This window comes from Mustela nivalis (assembly GCF_964662115.1).
Source record: "Mustela nivalis genome assembly, chromosome: 4".
Classification (NCBI taxonomy): domain Eukaryota; kingdom Metazoa; phylum Chordata; class Mammalia; order Carnivora; family Mustelidae; genus Mustela; species Mustela nivalis.
In genome coordinates, this window is record NC_139023.1 from 125,502,118 (window position 1) to 125,521,255 (window position 19,138).

Genomic DNA, 19,138 nt, shown 5'->3' on the forward strand with positions numbered 1-19,138 from the left:
TAGGCATCCTTTACAACAAATCTTTCTCTCTCTCTGTGTCACAGACACACAGACACACACATGCGTGCACGCACACACACACACACACACACACTCTCTCTCTCTTCATCTTCCCCTTCCTTATTCTACCTGATACCCTCCACCATACTATCTGCATATCCTGCCAGTTTGTTAAAGCAGTAAATCTAATTTGCACCTGAGTTGTTCTCCTCCTTGTAATAATATCAGTCTTAAATAGCACAAAAACACAGCTCACTCCTATCACTTTCTTTATAAAAGAAAATCTGCAAAGCCCGTAGTGCTATGGGGAAAAAGTCAACCATCTCACCTGAGTTTGTTCCTTCTAAAGATATACTTAAAGCAGTGATTCAGATTTTCTGACTCTTCTGTGTTTCACACTTGAGAAAATTCAAAATGGGCAGTTTAAATTCTTAAAATGTCCTTGGTTGGGGACACAATTTGTATTAATTCTACCATACTGTAATGGAGAAAAGCCAATGCTGCCATTAAAAATATAATAATAATAATTAAACAAAAAATTAAACTTGAACTTGAGTGTACAAAGCCTTGTTAAGGAAAAACCTTATTCTGCTTGCAATAGTCTACATTTCAGTCATATTGTGGATAAAATTAAGCAGAGAAACTCCTCTTGGTACATTTAAACTAAAATTGCTGAACAAATGACTGAAAAAAAAAGACAACTGTTTTTAATATCATTTTGAGCTATCAAGAAAATAAGAGAATTCTTTGGAAGATAAATAAATAGAAGAAACCAAGATTTCGGTGAGGTAAATATGCTCTGGAATCCTGTGAGGATCGGCTGGGGTCTGGGGTGTAAGAGCAGGGCTTTAAGGGTTAGTAAGCCACAAGTGGTAAAGGACAAGAAGCCTGGGGCTGGATCCTAACCCCACCCCTTCCCTCTCACCCCTGCTATGCACATGTCTCCCTCGGTAAAATGTACCACTCGAGGGAAGACCATAAGGCTACGTCCACAGTCTGATGACTGACTTCTCAAGAGCCACAACATGGTGGAATGGTATATTCAAGCTATTGAGAAAAAAATAAACATACAACTTCAAATCCTATATCCGGTCTGACTAACTTCTAAGAATGAAAGTGAAATAAAGAGATTTAAGAACAGAAGAACTGAGTATTTACTGCCAACAGGCTTTCACTTAAGACACTTTTAAAGGCTGTACGTAAGGAAGAAGTAAAATAATTCTACAAAAAAAAGTTCTGAAAATGCAAGAAGAAATGGCTAGCACCAAAAGTAGACACATGGGTATAGTCAAAGCAACAGTGCTTATACAAAATAACAAAACAATGTCTTACTTGGGAAGTTATAAAATACAAAACTACAATCCTCAGTAACTACGCCACATAACAATCAAGAGTAGGAGGCAGCTATAGAGAGAACCTAACCGGCTTGGACAGTAAGAATGAAATCATCTACCCCACCTAGTTAACTATTTATGGTAACATGATTATTACTACTTTATTGTCTTCATTATTGCTCGGGCAATATGGTTTACTGTTCATTACAGGAACTGCCCCAAAGAGCCATTAAGTCCTTCACCTAAAAACAGCAAGAGTTCACTACCCAGAACCACTGAACTAACCACCTACAAATCCTTGCCTTATGTCAACAGATTCTAAACTATTATATCGTAAGCCTTTCCCAAACCTAATCAGATCACCACACTCAAAGATCCATTTGAAACCAAGTTCAAATTCTCAAGAAAATCTGGTTTTGCTTTTCCTCCCCAGACACTATTACGTCTGTGGAGGTGGCCTTCTCTGTCATCATGGTAAGCGATAAACAGTTCTGCCTTATCAACCAAGTGCGGTGATATCTGGGGAGTGAGCATTCCACAGCAGTTAACATGTTCTCGGGGAATTTTATATTTGGGGGATGGAGGTAAACACTGACTAGCTTTAGATATTAAGTTAAGTAGGCATTTCAAAGGTAGCCATTTCTAAAATGACAATTGATGTATACTTTCTAAAACCACAGAAAAGGAAAATGGAAGAAGAAGACAAACTAAATGAATGCAAGAAAGGAAACTGAAGACAGGGAAAAATGAGGACAGATGACAGGTATAAAATAAATGGTAACACTGAATCCAAAATTATATACATAAGATTCAATATACTAGATTAAATTCCTAAGTAAAATATTGAGTTTTTTTACTGACATTTTTAATGCTACTCACATTCCCTCCATAAAAGAAAACCAAAATACACACACACATACATGCACAAAGAAGGGCATAGGAAAGTTGAAAGTAAAAGAATGGGAAGAATGCTGGGCCAACAGTAATCACAATCACCTGATGCAGCTTTATTAATATGAGGCATGACATACTTTTTAAAGAAGATTTAAGTATTTATTTCAGTGGGAGGAAGGGCAGGGGAAAAGAGAATCCCAAGTGGACTCCCCACTGAACATGGAGCCCGACGCAGGGCTGGATCTCATGATCCAGGACCTGAGCTGAAACCAAGACTCTGTCACTTAACCGACTGTACTACCCAGGTGCCCCAAGGCATAACATACCTTCAAGCAAAAACGAAACATTACTAAAGATTAAATGAGGTCGGATCTCTGAACTTGTGTGCACCAATTAACATAATCTTAAAAACATATAAAGAAGGGCGCCCGGGTGGCTCAGTGGCTTGAGTATCTGACTTTGGCTGAGGTCAAGATCTCAGGGTCCTGGGATTGAGGCTCTCATTGGGCTCCCTGCTCAGCAGAGTCTGCTTCTCCTTCTCCCTCTGCCCCGCCCCCTGCTAGGGCGCATGCCTGTGCCTGTGAGCACTCTCTCTTTCTCTCCCTCTCTCTCAAATAAAATCTTGAAAAGAAAGCAAAAAATGATAGTCCTACAATGTGAAACTGACAAGTGTATTTATTCTCTATTGGAAGAATTTAACACCTCTATGTAATTGATACATCCAAAAAAAAAAAATCGGGAAAAAAAATCAGGAAAGATCCTGATGTGATCAGCACAACTGTACAAATTGTTATAATGGACATATATAGACTTGCACTCCACAAGTGAAGAATATACCCTCTTTTCAAGTACTTTTGAAAAACATAAAAATGTGAAGCAAATAAAGTGAAGACTTTAATTTTAAACAATCACAAACGGGCCAATTTTTTTTTAACCTAAAATATAGTGAATTCAGAAATCTGCAATAAAAAATGCATTTAAAAACCTTATACATTTATATGGAAATGGACAATACTCTTCTATATAACTATGGCTTAAAAGAAGCAAACAATGAATATTATAAACATCTTCAAATGGACAAAAATAAAAATACCACATTATCAAAACTCATAGGAGGAATGTGAAACAGGATTGAGAAATCAAATGCACAGCACTGATGACACAATAACCTGATTACAGGCAATCAGAAGTACCCATTACCTAGAGAACATTCTGGCCAAAATATTTAAGCAGGACCTAATTATGAAGACATATTCAGATACATTGACACTGGGAGGTTCTATAGAGCAAACAGCCTGGACTGTTCAAAAATAACGATATCATAAAAGCCAGGAAAGGGCTAGGCAAGCGTTACAATAACCAAATGCAATATATAATCAATGATTTGTCACTGAATAAAACATAGTAAGTAGAAAGAATATAAGGAAGTGTTAACATTTTGGGATGGGTGAAACAATGAAAAGTCAACTATACATATTAATACTAAATTTCTTGCATGTGAAAGAGGTATTGAAATTACATAGGGAATACCCTTGTTCTTATTGTGAAGTATAAACTGTCATTGTGTCTGTAACTTCTTTTTAAATGCAGAAATTAAAGGAATAAAAAATTTTTCCCAAAGGGGAAAAATGCCTCTTAGCAAAGTAAAAAAGGAAGTACTTGAAATAATGAAGAAAAAAAAAAAAACTCCATTAATCATCATACTCAATATTGGTATATTAACGGCAAACCCTCTATTCCCACAGGCCAAATATGGAACAGTTCCAACTACAAATTAAATAATGATTAGCACTAGTTTACAACACAAAGAATAAAATAAATATCCATGAGTCTATACTGATATCATGATGGAAGCAAGGAGGAAGGAAGGAAGGAAGGAAAGTGAAGGCACAAATTTTCTTTACTAAAAAATTCCAAATTTTATATATATATTATATATATATGATGTGTGTGTGTGTGTGTGTGTGTGTGTGTGTGTGTGTGTGTATCTCCATCCCATCCAGAAGGTGGAACTTTTAAAAAAAAATATTTTATTTATTTATTTGAGGGAAAGAGAGGGAGATAAAGAGAGCAAGCCAGTGCATGAGCAGGGAGAGGGGCAGAAGGAGAGGGAGAAGAAGGCTCCCCTCTGAACCGGGAGCCTGACACAAGGCTTGAGCCAAGGACCCTGAGACTGTGACCCAAGTGGAAGGCAGACACTTCAACCAACTGAGCCACCCAGGTGTCCCAGATGGTGGAACTGAATCACTCTCCCCTTCAGTGTGGGCTGGACTTAGTTACAGGCCTCCAGTTAGTAGCTAGTGAAAGGGTATTTTCTTACCAGAGGAGCAGCTCACCCTCTGTGATCAAGGTTAACACCATCAGTGATCAGAGAGGTGGCTCGGATGTACCCTCCAATATGATCTGAGGAGAAGGGCCTCTCATCGATTTGGGATCCTTCTCTAAAATTCACAACCTCAGTGTAATTATGAGAAAAGATCTGAAAAACCTAAATTAAGAGCCGTTCTACAAACTACCTGGCGAATACTCTTCAACAATGTCAAGGTCATGAAACACAAGGAAAGAGAGAGCCTGTTATGGATTGGAGGAGCCTGAGCCCTAACTGCAATATGCTTATCCGGGAAAGAATCCTAAAACAAATAAAGGACATAAAGTGGGAAAACTGTGGACATCCGAATCAAGTCTGTAGTTTGGTTAATAGTATTGCATGCAGGTCAAGTAGTGTTTAGTTACGCAAATGTAACACAGTTATGTAAGACCTTAACACTGGAGGAAACTTCGTTAAGAGTAGATGGAAACTCTCTGCACTATCTTTCCAACATTCTGCAAATCTAATGTTATTCCAAATTTTCAAATTTCAATTTTTTTTTTTTTTTTGAAAAGCAAACTCTAATATCAGAGAGAAGACAGGGATACCTACAAATACAACCAACTGCTTAAAAAGAGATGGAAAAGAAAGAGTAAAGGAACTGAAAAGAAGAAAGAAATCTTTTCCTAAATCATATGATTTTTTGCATAAATCCAAAATAATTCCCAGAACAATTATGAAAATAAATAAAACAGCTGATAGCAAGTTTGCCAAATAGGAGATCAATACTAAAAATCGATTACATTTCTATATGCTAGCAATATACAATTAGAAATGTACTTTTCAAGAAAGAATTTTAGCAAATCTATAAAACACATAGAAATAAATCTAAATAATTATGCATAACATCTCTGAAAAGGACATCTGAAAAATGTATAGCCAATAAAGAAGACCCTAGTAAATGGAGAACATAAAATTCCCCAAGATGAAACTTACTTCTATTAAGATGTCAGTTCTCTTCAAAATGATCTATATGTGTGTGTGAGTGTGTGTGTGTGTGTTTATATATATATATATATATATATATATATATATATATATATATATATATATATTTCCAGTGCTATCACAATAGAAACCACAGCAGGAGTTTTCAAGGAATTTGACAACCTATTTCTAAAAATTAAAAATAGCGAGGATGCCCCAAAAGGAGAAGAAAATGAGGTGAGACCGCCCTATCCCATAGCTTCTACATAGATGCATGTAATTAAGACAGTGTCATTTGGGTTTTATAAGTAAGGACACAATCAGAGAAGTAGAGTAGTGGCCCTAGATCTCATTCATATTTTATACCTAAACAAAGGCTACAACCCATTTTCCCATGTAGACAGTTTTTCACCAGACTGTTCTGCACCTCCTGTATTATTTTCATATGCAACATTCCATTGTCTTGTTAAAACTTATGAAGGCTTTAAGAATTTGCCCTCCTTTCAAAGTAGCATATTAGCTGCCACAGTTTCGTGCGTGTTGACCGTAGACAGGAGCCTCCCAGGTCAGAGACTTCAGCCCTTCTTGTGCCTCTTGCCCTAGTTCCTACTTCTGTAGGTCAATGCCAAGAGGGCCACTGAACACCTGCCCATCTAGTGGGTTGTGCTACACGAGAGGCATTATATGTACGTGTGTATGCATATGCATACGTAATGTGTATTAGCACTTAAATAAAAAAAAAACACTAAAAGACCATCCAGGATGCCTCACCTAACTTGTGACTGAGCTTCACTCAGCATTAGACTCGACTAGACTTGTGACACTTGCCATATTTCTGAACTCCCTCTCCTTTGTTCCTCCCCGACTACATCCTCTTCTTGCCCTTGCAAATTGTTGTCCTGAGTTTTCTTAGTCTCATCTCCTGTTTTACCACATGCACATTTCCCTATAAACAGTAAATTGTTGTGGGTTTTTTGTTTTGTTTTGTTTTGTTTGCCTGTTTTGAAATCTAGATCAGGGGGATAATACTGTACGTGAACTGAACAACATAATGTTTTAAAGTCAGTTCATGTCAGTGCAGATAGCTTAGATCATTTGTTTTCCGTGATACATAGTATTGTATAGAGAGTCAACTTTTTCTTTTGGTATGTTCTATTCGATCAATGTTTGGCTTATTCTCCTTGTCCAAAGGTACAAGAAAAAAAAATTTGAGTCTATATCTAAGAATCATATTGCTATCTTAACACATTTTTTCTTTTCAACTTTATTAGGTAGAGTTAAACTGATTTTAAATTTATACTTCTATCAATTTACACTTCTATCAATAATATGCAAAAATATCTGTTGTACCACATTGCTGGCAACATTTTGGTTGTCATTCTTTTAGTTTCTGGTGGTATGATCAGTGTAAAATTGTACCTTGATATTAATTTTTTCAAAGATTTTATTCATTTATTTGACAGACAGAGATCACAAGGAGGCAGAGAGGCAAGAAGAGAGAGAGAGAGGGAAGCAGGCTCTCCACTGAGCAGGGAGTCTGATGTGGGGCTCCATCCCAAACCCTCAGATCATGACCTGAGACAAAGGCAGAGATTTTGACCCACTGGGCCACCCAGGTGCCCCCACTGATATTAACTTTTATTTGCATATCCTGATTACTAATGAAATTTTCATATTATCACTGGCTTCTCATATTTCCTCTTCTGTGAAATGTCTCCTCATGTCTTTTGCCCAGTTTTTATTAAGACTGTTTGGCTATTAAATTTTGCTTTTCATATTTAAGTCTTTGATTCATCTGTAATTATTTTTTGTTTATGGTGTGAGGTTTTTCATTAGGATTTTCCCAGCATCATGTACTGAATCATGTACACTTTCCCCTAGTGATGTGCAAAGCCAGCTAATTTGTAATCAGACTTCTGCATATGATATGGTCTGTTATAGGGCTCTCTTCTGTTCCCTTGCTCAGTTGTGTCCATCTGTGTTATAAAATAAAGGGTTGAGTAACAGAGTCTCTAAAGACAGCTAGGATAGCTTCCAGTTTTCCAAGTCAAAGATTACAAATTAAGGGGGAAAAAAATGAAATGCACAGTCACAGAAAGAAGAAATGTGAAAAAAGTCATTATACAAATGTTAAAGATACAAACTGTGATGACAGCAAGTACAAAGTTTATTTCATCTGTATTGAAATATTTATCTGTAATATACCATAAAGTGAAAATTCTCTTTTAACTTGTATATCAAAGAGAAAACAACCCCACAAAGAAGCTCAACTAAAATATTTTCATGATATACAAATGCCATTGAAGTGAAAAGTCTTCAATAAGACCACCCAACCTTAACAAGTGAATTCACATAGGATTTAAAGAGTAATATTTGTATGACATACAGTAGGTGGTCTTTTGCATGGGTGAAATACTCCAGCTGACTTTGGTTCATGAATGCTTCTGGAAGAATTATGATGGATTTCTACCTGGCACACCATAATGTTAGCCTAAACTAATTCTGCTTTCAGAATAGCATTTCTTCTTTGTGATGAAGTACCCAAATTCCTTTAATCCTCTGTGTGTGTGTGTGTGTGAGAGAGAGAGAGAGAGCAGCCATATGTGTGTCTAGGTAGTATTTACCCATGAATACTACTTTTTCTTTTAAATACTTATTGTTTATTTTATTGACTTGGCTATTAGGAAGCTTAAATGTAAAATTTTTAGTGCTAGTCATAACTTGGGTTTTCTGGCACAACTACATTCCTTTATTTGGCTTTTCTTTCTCTATCCCTTATTTCAAATCATTTTATTCTCTATGTACTATGTGCCGTAAATTACCTTGAATTATTTTCAAAAGTAGATAAAACTGATGAATGCATACATACAGTACGTGTCTTCTGATTTTAAAAGAAACATAGCTTAAATAAGGTTGCAAATTTCTTGGATCATCAGAAAAACATAACAGAACAAAAGATGCCATTTAAAATCACATCATTAAAATGAAGCAACTTGAAAGACTTTATACAACAGTTACACTCTGTTTGAATTTCAAGTATGATAACTTACTTGCATATGTCATCTTCTGGGTCTTCAAGACCAAATCTTTCATCAAATGTAAGTTGTATCCATACATTTTCCTCTGCTGCTACCAGTCTCCATACCAAGACCATATTTCTTGGGTAAGTATGAGGAAATCTTGGGCTGTGAATACTTCCATTAGTAGACACAGTAATGATTCTCTCATGCTGGGGATCTTGTACTCCTAAAGCAAAAATATAGGGAGAGACATACATTTAGCACAGATATCTAAAAAAAATGACAGGCTTCAAAATAAGTTTTTTTTTTTTTAATCATCCATATTTTAACTCAAACAAGTGTTCGTTATGCCTCATATGACATAAACCAAGTGCCACTCTCTTCAGAACTCACGCAGAAAAAAAGGATTATTTTAACACGATTGAGTAAAAACCTGTGTGCATTTATACTCAAAAGAGCATAACCCATTAGTCTTCTTAATTACTGGAATACCAAACTACCACCCGTGGATTCCCCAAATCACATACAATCTCCAAGATTGGAGATCTTTAACATACAAATCTCCAAGAACGAATAAAAGATAAGTCATATTAAAATAAAAGGAAACTCCCACATAACTCTATTTTTAAAAATACAAATAGTGAATTTTCCCCCATTCTTTAGCAGCAATTACAGCAACTGCAGCAACTTTTCACTGAGTGTTTATTACTCACATCGCATTATTCCACATTAATATAATGTAATTTAAGCATATTGTTCCAGGGGCGCTGGGTGGCTAAGTTAGGCTGAGCCTCCAACTCTTGATTCTGGCATGAGCTCAAGCCCCTGTGGGGCCCCACGTGCAGTGGGGGTCTGCTCATCTCTCTCTGGCTGATCCTCTTCCTGAGAGTGCTTCCTCTCCCCCTCTCTCTTTTTCTCTCAAATAAATAAAATCTAAAAAAAATAAATGCTGCTCTAAGAAACTTCTAGAACTTAAAAGACTGAATATCAAGGGTCATGTATTAGAAGGTTATTTAGGTTAAAGAATAACCTGTTTAACTGTTTAAAAAAATAATTTTAATAAGTTGCAGTTATGAGTCTTAAAGCAGCTTTTTCATTCATTTAACTTTATTTCAACAATCTGCTAAGTATTATTTTATATGGTCTAGCTTATAATTAAGAAGACAAGTAAAGACAAATGTAAGTTCCTTTGAATATACACAGTACACATTATGAGATATATCATCACATTAGTAAATATGTGTTAATGTCTATAGAATTTTTTAAATTAAGTAATTTAATGTTGCCATTTTTCTCAATGTCTAAATTTGTCCTCAGCCACAAGTACCCTATTCAGAAACATGTTCTCTCTCAGTGGATGTCAATATTTAATACTGCTATTGGTTATATTAACTTATATGAAATAATCTACTTCTTTTATGCACATAATTTAGCACTACTAGGTCTCCAAAGAACAAAGAAGGATCTACCAAGTTAGATGAATTCTCATCTGTACTGACAAATTTTCTTTTAAAAATGATGAAAATTTACCATTATATTAAGTTAGTTACCTGTTTTCAGAGATTTCCTTTAAAACTGAAATATTCCACACCCTCTAAATTTCCTTCCAATAACCTTGATATTTCAAAGGTGTTTATAGCAGCAGTTTGTATCAAAAGTCCTTCTCATTTATTTTAAAGATTTTACTTATTTAATTGACAGAGAAAAACAGTGAGAGACAGAACACAAGCGGGGAGAGTGGGAGAGAGAGAAGCAGGCTTCTCGCTGAGCAGGGAGCACGATGCGGGACTCCATCCCAGGACCCTGGAATTATGACCTGAGCCAAAGGCAGACACTTAATGACTGAGCCACCTAGGCACCCAAAAGTCCTTCTCATTTGGACAACTAATCCTTTTTTTTTTTTTTTAAGATTTTATTTATTTATTTGACAGAGAGAGATCACAAGCAGGCAGAGAGGCAGGCAGAGAGAGAGGAAGAAGCAGGCTCCCCGCTGAGCAGAGAGCCCGATGCGGGGCTCAATCCCAGGACCCTGAGATCATGACCCAGGCCAAAGGCAGTGGCTTAACCCACTGGGCCACCCAGGCGCTCCGACAACTAATATATTTTAATGAATCAATTTTTCCAATTGGATTTATTAAAATGTACTATTTGCCCCATTTTGTCTAAAAAATGCCTTATATAATCCAAGGCACTCTACAAATATAGCACTGTTTACATATAGCATTGTTTACAAATATAGCACTGTTTACAAATATAACGGCTTAACCCACTGAGCCACCCAGGCACCCCGACAACTAATACATTTTAATGAATCAATTTTTCCAATTAGATTTATTAAAATGTACTATTTGCCCCATTTTGTCTAAAAAATGCCTTATATAATCAAGGCACTCTACAAATATAGCACTGTTTTAGTAGCTATATACTTAGCTACTTCTATTTCTAGTTCATTTTAGTACTAATTGTACTAATGTAGTATGTACAATTAGTACATAGCTACTAAAAGATTTGAATTCTATTTTTACAACCAGCCAAAAAAGCTCATTGCTAAAATGTATATACTTAAATTTTGTTTACATCTTTTTTTTCCCTTTATAATTCACAATTCCATTTAACATAATTTAAAGACTGATCATCTAGGTCTTCTTTGTGGTAAAGGAATTGTAAATTTCCTCTTAAGTTAAATTGCTGCCCCCAAATTTTGTCTTTAAATGCAGTGAGGTTTGTCACCAAACACATATGATTTACACACAATTGCCAAAGTTTATGTAAATCTCAAACAACTAGGCCTATAATCAGACAAAAAGAAGCAACAAACACTAAGTTCTACCAAATTAAGAGTCTACATTTATAGTTTTGTTGTTTAAAAAACGATAGTTCCAAAAATACAAACTTACTGGTATTTTGAGGAAGAGACAAGTATATATTTTGTAACTATTATGTTGAATATTTACTTTTCTTATGTCTGGTGGACAGTATACTCAAAGAAAAATAGAAAGGAAATAAAACAAAGGTTTGTAGTAAAATCACAAAAATATTACAACTTGCTCCTAGCTATGTACTCTACAGAAGAATAAATCTTGGTTCATCTTAGTGAATTTAGCATGAGAAATGAAAATATATATAAATATATATATATATATATATATATATATATATATATGGACTTAAAAAATTATATGTCTTTTTACATTATCTTGCCCAGACCCTCTTAAGGAAGAAGTACTAAAATGAACTAGAAATAGAAGTAGAAATAGAAAATGAACTAAAATGAACTAGAAATAGAAAATGTGAACCAGAAATAGAAAAAAAAAAAGGGGGAAGAGGGAGATTAATAATGTAGGTACTAACAAAAACATTAACTTGGAAAGATAGCTGTACCCTTCCTGTCCACAGAGCATTATTTACAACAGCCAAGACATGGAAACAACCTAAGTGTCTACCAATGGGTGAAGGGACAAAGGAAACGTACTTTAGATGTATAATGGAATATTACACAGCCATCAAAAGCAAAATGCTATTTGCAAGAACATGGATGCGCCTTGAGGGCATTATACTAAAATAAGTCATACAGAGAAAGACATCTACTGTATTATCTCACATGTGGAATCCTTAAAAAAAAATCAGCTCATAGACTCAGAGAACAGATTGGTGATTGCCAGAGTGGGAGAGTGGAGGGTGGGTGAAATTGGTTAAAGGGGTCAAAAGGCACAACTTTCCAGTTACAAAATAAACCATGGATGTAATGTAATATACAACATGATGACTACAGTTAATAATACTATATTGCATATTTGAAATTTGCTAAAATAGTCGATCTAAAAAGTTTCTGTTGCACACATACAAAAATTTCAACTATGTATAATGATAGATGATAACTAGACTTATTGTGGTGATCATTTTGCAATGTATATAGATATCAAATCATAATGTTGTATACCTGGAACTAATATGTTATTATATATCAATTAGTAAAAATAATAAATACTTTAGTAAAAATAATGATGTAAATACTATAAGATTATTGACTACACATGTATACATATAATGCAATTATATTGAATCATATCTATATTATTCGATTAGTTTAGCATTAAGTCAAAGCAATTTCACAATATTTGCTATGTATATCATAGCATTAATCCCTTTAAAGATACATTTACTTTGACTGAAAGAGGGTAGGAATAAGAGAAATAATAAGCAATAAAAATTATAGTACTTGAGGGGCTCCTGGCTGACTCAGTTGGTAAAACATACAACTCTTGATCTTGGGGTTATAGGTTTAAGCCATTCATTGAGTGTAGAGAATACTTAAAAATAAAAATAAAAAATAAATAAAAGTTTTAATGCTTAAAATGTATTATTAATAAAGAGAACACTACAAAAGAGGTTTCTAGATAATATGTCACTCATAAAAAAAAAAAGATAAATCCATTATCCTGTCTCCATACTAATGTTTGAGGTTGACTATTGCAGAAAAGAGCTGTAGGATTAAGAATTATATACAACATTTTAAATGAAAATCATTCTACTTTCTAGTTCTTCTTATTCTTTTTAAATTGGGCTCTATCCCAGCATTGAGACCAATGTGAAGCTTGAACAGTGACCCTGAGATCAAAACCTGAGCTGAGATCAAGATTTAGATGCTTAACTGACTGACCCACCCAGGCACCCCTGGATTAAGAATTAGATAAAAAAGAAATGTCTCCAAAACTGGTTAGTTTTAGAGTTTTAAAGAACTCGGGTTACTGTTTCACATTGGCAAGACTGCAGCAACATGTCACCTGTAAACTGGTAGACTTCGCAGATATCCTGTGCAATTTCTGATGTGTTTACTTTCAAATATGCATTATTTTGAAATTATGTTTTTGAAAAATTTATTTTCCAAAATCTTATTTGAAAAATACATATATTCATTGGTCTCATTCTTTCTTCTTTCTGCCTATAATAATCCTTGTTTATATTATTTTTGTTAGCTGTTTATACAGTTATTTTTGCTTTTGCTCTCATTAACTTTCAATTAACAACTTTCAATTTTAACGATGGTCAAAATCATATGATATTCCCCCACACGCACACATACCCACGGTTTTATTGACTCCATGAATTAGCACCTTTTTGCCTAGAAAATACAGAATAATCTCACCCTAATCCTACTTGATGCTATAGAAAGAAGATGGATTTGAGCTGTATAGCACAAACCAATCTCTCTCCATAAATTCCAATCTATATAAGAAGTACCCCATGTTCATGTTTAATATTTAAAATTCTGACTAATCGTCCCAAAGTACAAAACTATACTACATTGTACTACAATACAATAATATCCTAGATAGGCTCAATCTCCTCTTTCCCATACATTTAAGACAATAGCAAATTAAAGACAATAGCATTATCTGCCTCAAACTGTTTACAAATTATAAAACATTTTCACTAAGGAAAAGAAAATAAAGGATTGTTAATATTAGGTAAACATAAAGCATATATAATTATTTAAGATATGCTCAACTGAGTTTTTTGAATTTATTCCAGAAGATGATCACTTTATTCCTCAAGGTAATGAATAGTCAAAACTTATATATTGGAAACCTATTATGTTTCCTGCTCCATTCCAGGTGCTTGGGGTATCACAAACAAAACAAAGCCTTTTCCTCTTAATGTGACAACCTCCAAGACTATATGTTAATATCATTCATTCCTAAACTAGGTATGCAGTAACTAATGTTCAGCTGCCAAAACCTACTTGAGATGTCTCTTCTTTTAGAATTCCGTATCTGACAAAAACAGAGAGGAAGACAAACCACAAGAGACTTAACTCGAGGAAACAAACTGAGGTTTGCTGAAGGGGCGGTGGGGGGATGGTAACTGGGTGATCAGTATCAAGAAGGGCACTCGATGGGATAAGCACTGGGCATTATACGCAACTGACACATTACTAAATTCTACCTCTGAAACTAAGATCACACTATATGTTAATTAAATTGAATTTAAATAAATAAAAGAATTCCATCTTTGATTCCCATTGTATATTCCCTTAGGACTGCATGTTTTAATGATAATGTATGGGTTTACCTTCCTTACCTTTACCACATTATTCATTCCTAAACTGTAAAGGCATTTTACTTAAGTCCAGAAGCTAACCACTGGTCTAGCTCTGTGCCTTGCCCATGGCACTAATTCATACACACTGATAGTGCATATTAAAAAAAAAAAAAAGCAATATCCCATGGCAAGAACATGTCAGAAGACAAATTTACATATGATGTCAATGTTTCATTCTCTCCATTCCTAAGATCCTAGTGACTGCACATGATAAAGATAAGAAGATTTTATAATTTAGACACCTTCTGATTAAGGCCCCTTAATTCATATCTGGTATCTTACTCAAGGTCCATCTATTATAACCTACACATATATTTCAGCTGAAGGTGAAAGGTCACAAAGTACTTGTTATTGAGATTTGCCATTTCCTTATTTTGCTTGCTTATTTTAAGAAAGTAAACCATGTCCAATAATTTTACCACAATCCACGAATTCCATAATTATAGTCATTATTTTATCTTAACTCTGAAATATGAATAAACTGATGATAAAAGCTGTTATTTTAGGCAAGACACTTGATATCAGACTTTGCTTTTTATAAACTAAAGATAATCACAAGCTGTTTTAAAGTTTACATGAAATGATAACTATATAATCACCTTGATAACTAAATCAGTATGTAGGTGAAGCAGAAACTTTGTCCAAAATATGCTGTCTAATTAAAATACAATGAGAAAAAATTTATTATCAGGTATCGAGTTTGCCTCATGTCAGTGAAGAGGAGATTGCTATGTAAGATAATGCAAAATTGGTCATGTGTACAAAGATTCTAATTTTGCAAAGATCAAATTAACTGAGCAACAAACAGTGATGTTTAGGCAGGGATTTCAAATTTCTGATTCCATTCTACAGGCTCATTAGGAGGTTTGCAGAAATTTTGCCATTTCCTTGACCTGACATTATCTTCAAAAAAAGGTTTAAATTATTTCGCATTTACTCAAAAGCACAAGAATTCACCCTTTAGCCATGACAGTAGCTACAGGTGATAGTAAGAAATGGGGGTCTTTGTTCAGGAAGTTCATAGCATATCTGTCACATGCAATGAGAAAAAGTTAATATGGTGAGCATATCCGTAACATCCCCGTCATTACTATGAAGCAGCCACTGGAAAAGAAGGGCTGGATTGACCCTACCCAGAAGCATGCCTGGAAAACAAATATAAGCCCATTTCCCTCACACATGTATGATTTTAATGGGTCAATCACAGCGAATCCAATGCCTTTTCTTCAAAAGTTGAGAATGAGATCATTTTGGGTGAGGAAGTGAGATCCAGAACTACTGTAGCCATTAAGCTTGTAACAAAATCCAGTCAAATGAAAAAGTCAATGCACAGAGGTAGGCAGATAAATGACAGTGCAGAGAAATGGAGCTAGATCCCAGATGAAACTACACAATAAGTTCATCCCATGTCTGGGCTTCTCAGGTCCATGACTAAATAAATCACTTTTATTACTTAAGCCAGTAAGATATATATATATATATATATATATATATATATATATATATACACATATATGTACATATACATGTGTGTGTGTATACATATATATTCACATGTATAATTTGCAACCAAAGTCATAGTGAACATGTCTGAGATTGCCTGCAATGGTCTTCATTTAGTCCTGTGATCCTGGTGTGATTATTATCAGTGTTCCCTTTTCATGCTCTAAATAGCTGATTTAACATGATAAAGAACACAGCCAATAAGGTCTATAAAATTCTTCTGGTATTGAGGTAAGAGATATAGAATGGTACAGATTTGACAGCATGGTATTTTAGCCTTAAGGTGAGGGTAAAAATAACTTATTTTGATTTTACACAATGGGATACAACATTTTCAAATGAAGGCTCAATTATGAAAGATAAACTGGCAATTATCTTCTTATCTATTATGTCACGGGACAAACAGCCAAGTATATATAAACACAGAGTCTCTGTAAAGCTTTTATTACACACCAATTAATAATGAATACAACTGTATACATACCCCACTGTAGTGAGCCATGTTTAGGCAATGGCGTTATTTTTGATCCTGTGTTAAACTGCGCACTATTTTAGATATCCCAAAAAGGCCAACCAAAATGTAAAATAGAAATAAGTAGGAGTAATTCACATTATAAAATAAGCATTCCCTTTAAAGATTCAGTATTTATTTCATTTTCCAATACTTAATCAATTCTGTCATTGAAATAAAACTACCATTCAATGTAGAAAGTTTATATAAAATATGAGAAATTCTGAAATATTTTAAGCTGAATATATTTATATGAAATAATATTATCATGACAAAAACTGGCTAGTGTGATTTAAGCACAAATTCATAATACATGACAAATAAACAAGCGTACTTAAGAGAAAATATGTTCACTAAAAAACCTCATCTGTTTTGAAGACTCAACATCTGTCTGTTTTCTGTCTGCACTGGGCATATAACTTGCAACATTCAGACTGGAGTTTACCAGCAATTTCAAATAAGGAAGTAGCTACCTATTTCCTTGTGAACAAACAATGGTTAGATACTGCTGACATTCTAATGGAAAGATGTTTAAAATTCATCAGTGAAAAAAATAATGAAAAGGTAATCGATACAAACTTACTCTTTCACAGAAAACATGCAAGTAAGGCCATTAAGTTATGCCTTTATTGAATATTTAAAACATCTTTAGAATTCCCTTTTAGGTTAACCTTTCAATTAAGCAAGACAAATGATTCCTAAGAAACTATTAATAAAGTAGGAATAAATTTATTTCAGTCTTCATATATCCAGCAATTATTTATGCTAAAAAATGAGGCTACCACTTCCCACTTATATTAGCGTTTCATGTTCACAGGTGATGCATATAACGTACAGCAATAAGCCTATGATTCTCTTATGAATAATACAAAAGACAGAAAAATAGTGAATTCAATCACTTCTTTACAAATCATATCCTCCTATCTTATGTTTTAAATGCTATTAAAAGCTGCTGATAAGTGACATGGTTTGCATTTCCATAAACAATATTTGAGATTTATAAATTATTTTTATAGCAAGATCTTTAGTTTTGACAGTAATTCCACATAATAACATCAAGAATAAATGGAGCATTTATACTGGGACATGACTGTCCCGTCGAAGGCTAATTAACCAAACTGTGCTCACCTTTCTGCCCTGCTGGAAAACACCACTGCCTTACGCCATACTACCTAAACAATTCTTGTCAATCTTGAAGTCATGTTAAAATTTAACTAAGATATAAACATGAGATTTTAAAAGAAATGAAAGCCATAGTTAATATTAAAACACATCATTTGGTGGGAAAATAGGTGGCCTAAATTTTACTTCTCAAAGCAAAGATATTTTTAATTGGCTTGAATACGTCCATTAACAGTACTCTTTAGCAACAGCTAACTTTATGACAGTAGTTTCAAAATTAAACCAAAGATCTGAAGGAAACGTTCTAAGAAGAGAAGCTGAACCTAGATTAGAACAGATTCAAGATACACACTTTTATTCAAAATAGGAACTGAACTGGACTTTAAGGAGTCTAGCAGAAGTTTCATTTGTGAGGAATGGTTATTTTTTTTAACACATCATTATCTCTAGTCTCTTCAACCATATTCAAAAATACCCACTTGCCTATCTTCTGATCTCAATGAAGATCTTGAGGCTATTTCTGTCAGATTGGACACTGTCAGATGCCACAAGAAGATTTGAGCGTTCTTCTTTATGGTATTTGCACTATTTATATGAGTGTAATCCCACAGCCAGCAAATGGACTGGCTGCATTCATGACCTCCCAACAAGTAAACAGACCTATTTGAACACAGCATTTCCTTGCAAATTCTGGTTCATGAAACCTAATTTTGATATTGAAAATTCACCCCCTCCCCCATATTGCCTATAAATCCATCCATTCCTCTTCTGAGGGAAATGGAACATTGTCCCCCAAAATGGAACAAAGATATGGAAATAAATGCCCAGGGGTCGAGGAGAGCAGGAGACAAGGAACAGAAAAAAAATGATTTAACCACAATAGGTTTAACAGAACTCATTATCTTAACAAATGGCACTCAATCTTATTCTCAAGTTGAGAGAGGCTTTTTAAGAAAGATGTGCATGATACGAATCTTAAAAACCACTAAACTAATCCTTTAAATACATGATTTAAACTAGCACACATCTATTTCTGCACAATTATACAAACTAGCAACTATTTTAGAGCAGTTATCATACTTGAAAATTCAGTTGCAGTGTGATATTCTTGTTGAAAGTCAACCCCCCAAAAAAGCAAGTCAACCAAAACAAAAGATTTCTGATGAAGAAGCAACAAAACATAAGAGAAACATGATATAAATATATATTAAAACTTTTATTCATGAATAAGAAATTTTTCATTAAGTATTTTTCACTAAGTACTTTTCATTAAGTACTTTCTGCCAGAAGGTGCTTAATAAAGGATGGGGGGTGGGGGAAATGTCTAAGAAACACCAGAATCATCCATTATACTTTG

General features: G+C 34.3%; 1 protein-coding gene across 5 annotated transcripts in view; it reads right to left on the minus strand.

Moving 5' to 3' along the window:
• The window catches only part of PDGFC (platelet derived growth factor C), a 201,962-nt gene that overhangs the window by 80,684 nt on the left and 102,140 nt on the right, over window positions 1–19,138 (minus strand). For all 5 annotated transcript variants that reach the window (XM_082727761.1, XM_082727763.1, XM_082727765.1 and 2 more), the window contains one exon: window positions 8,574–8,769. In XM_082727761.1, coding sequence (XP_082583887.1) covers window positions 8,574–8,769 — 196 coding nt within the window. The remainder of the gene's footprint in view (window positions 1–8,573; window positions 8,770–19,138) is intronic.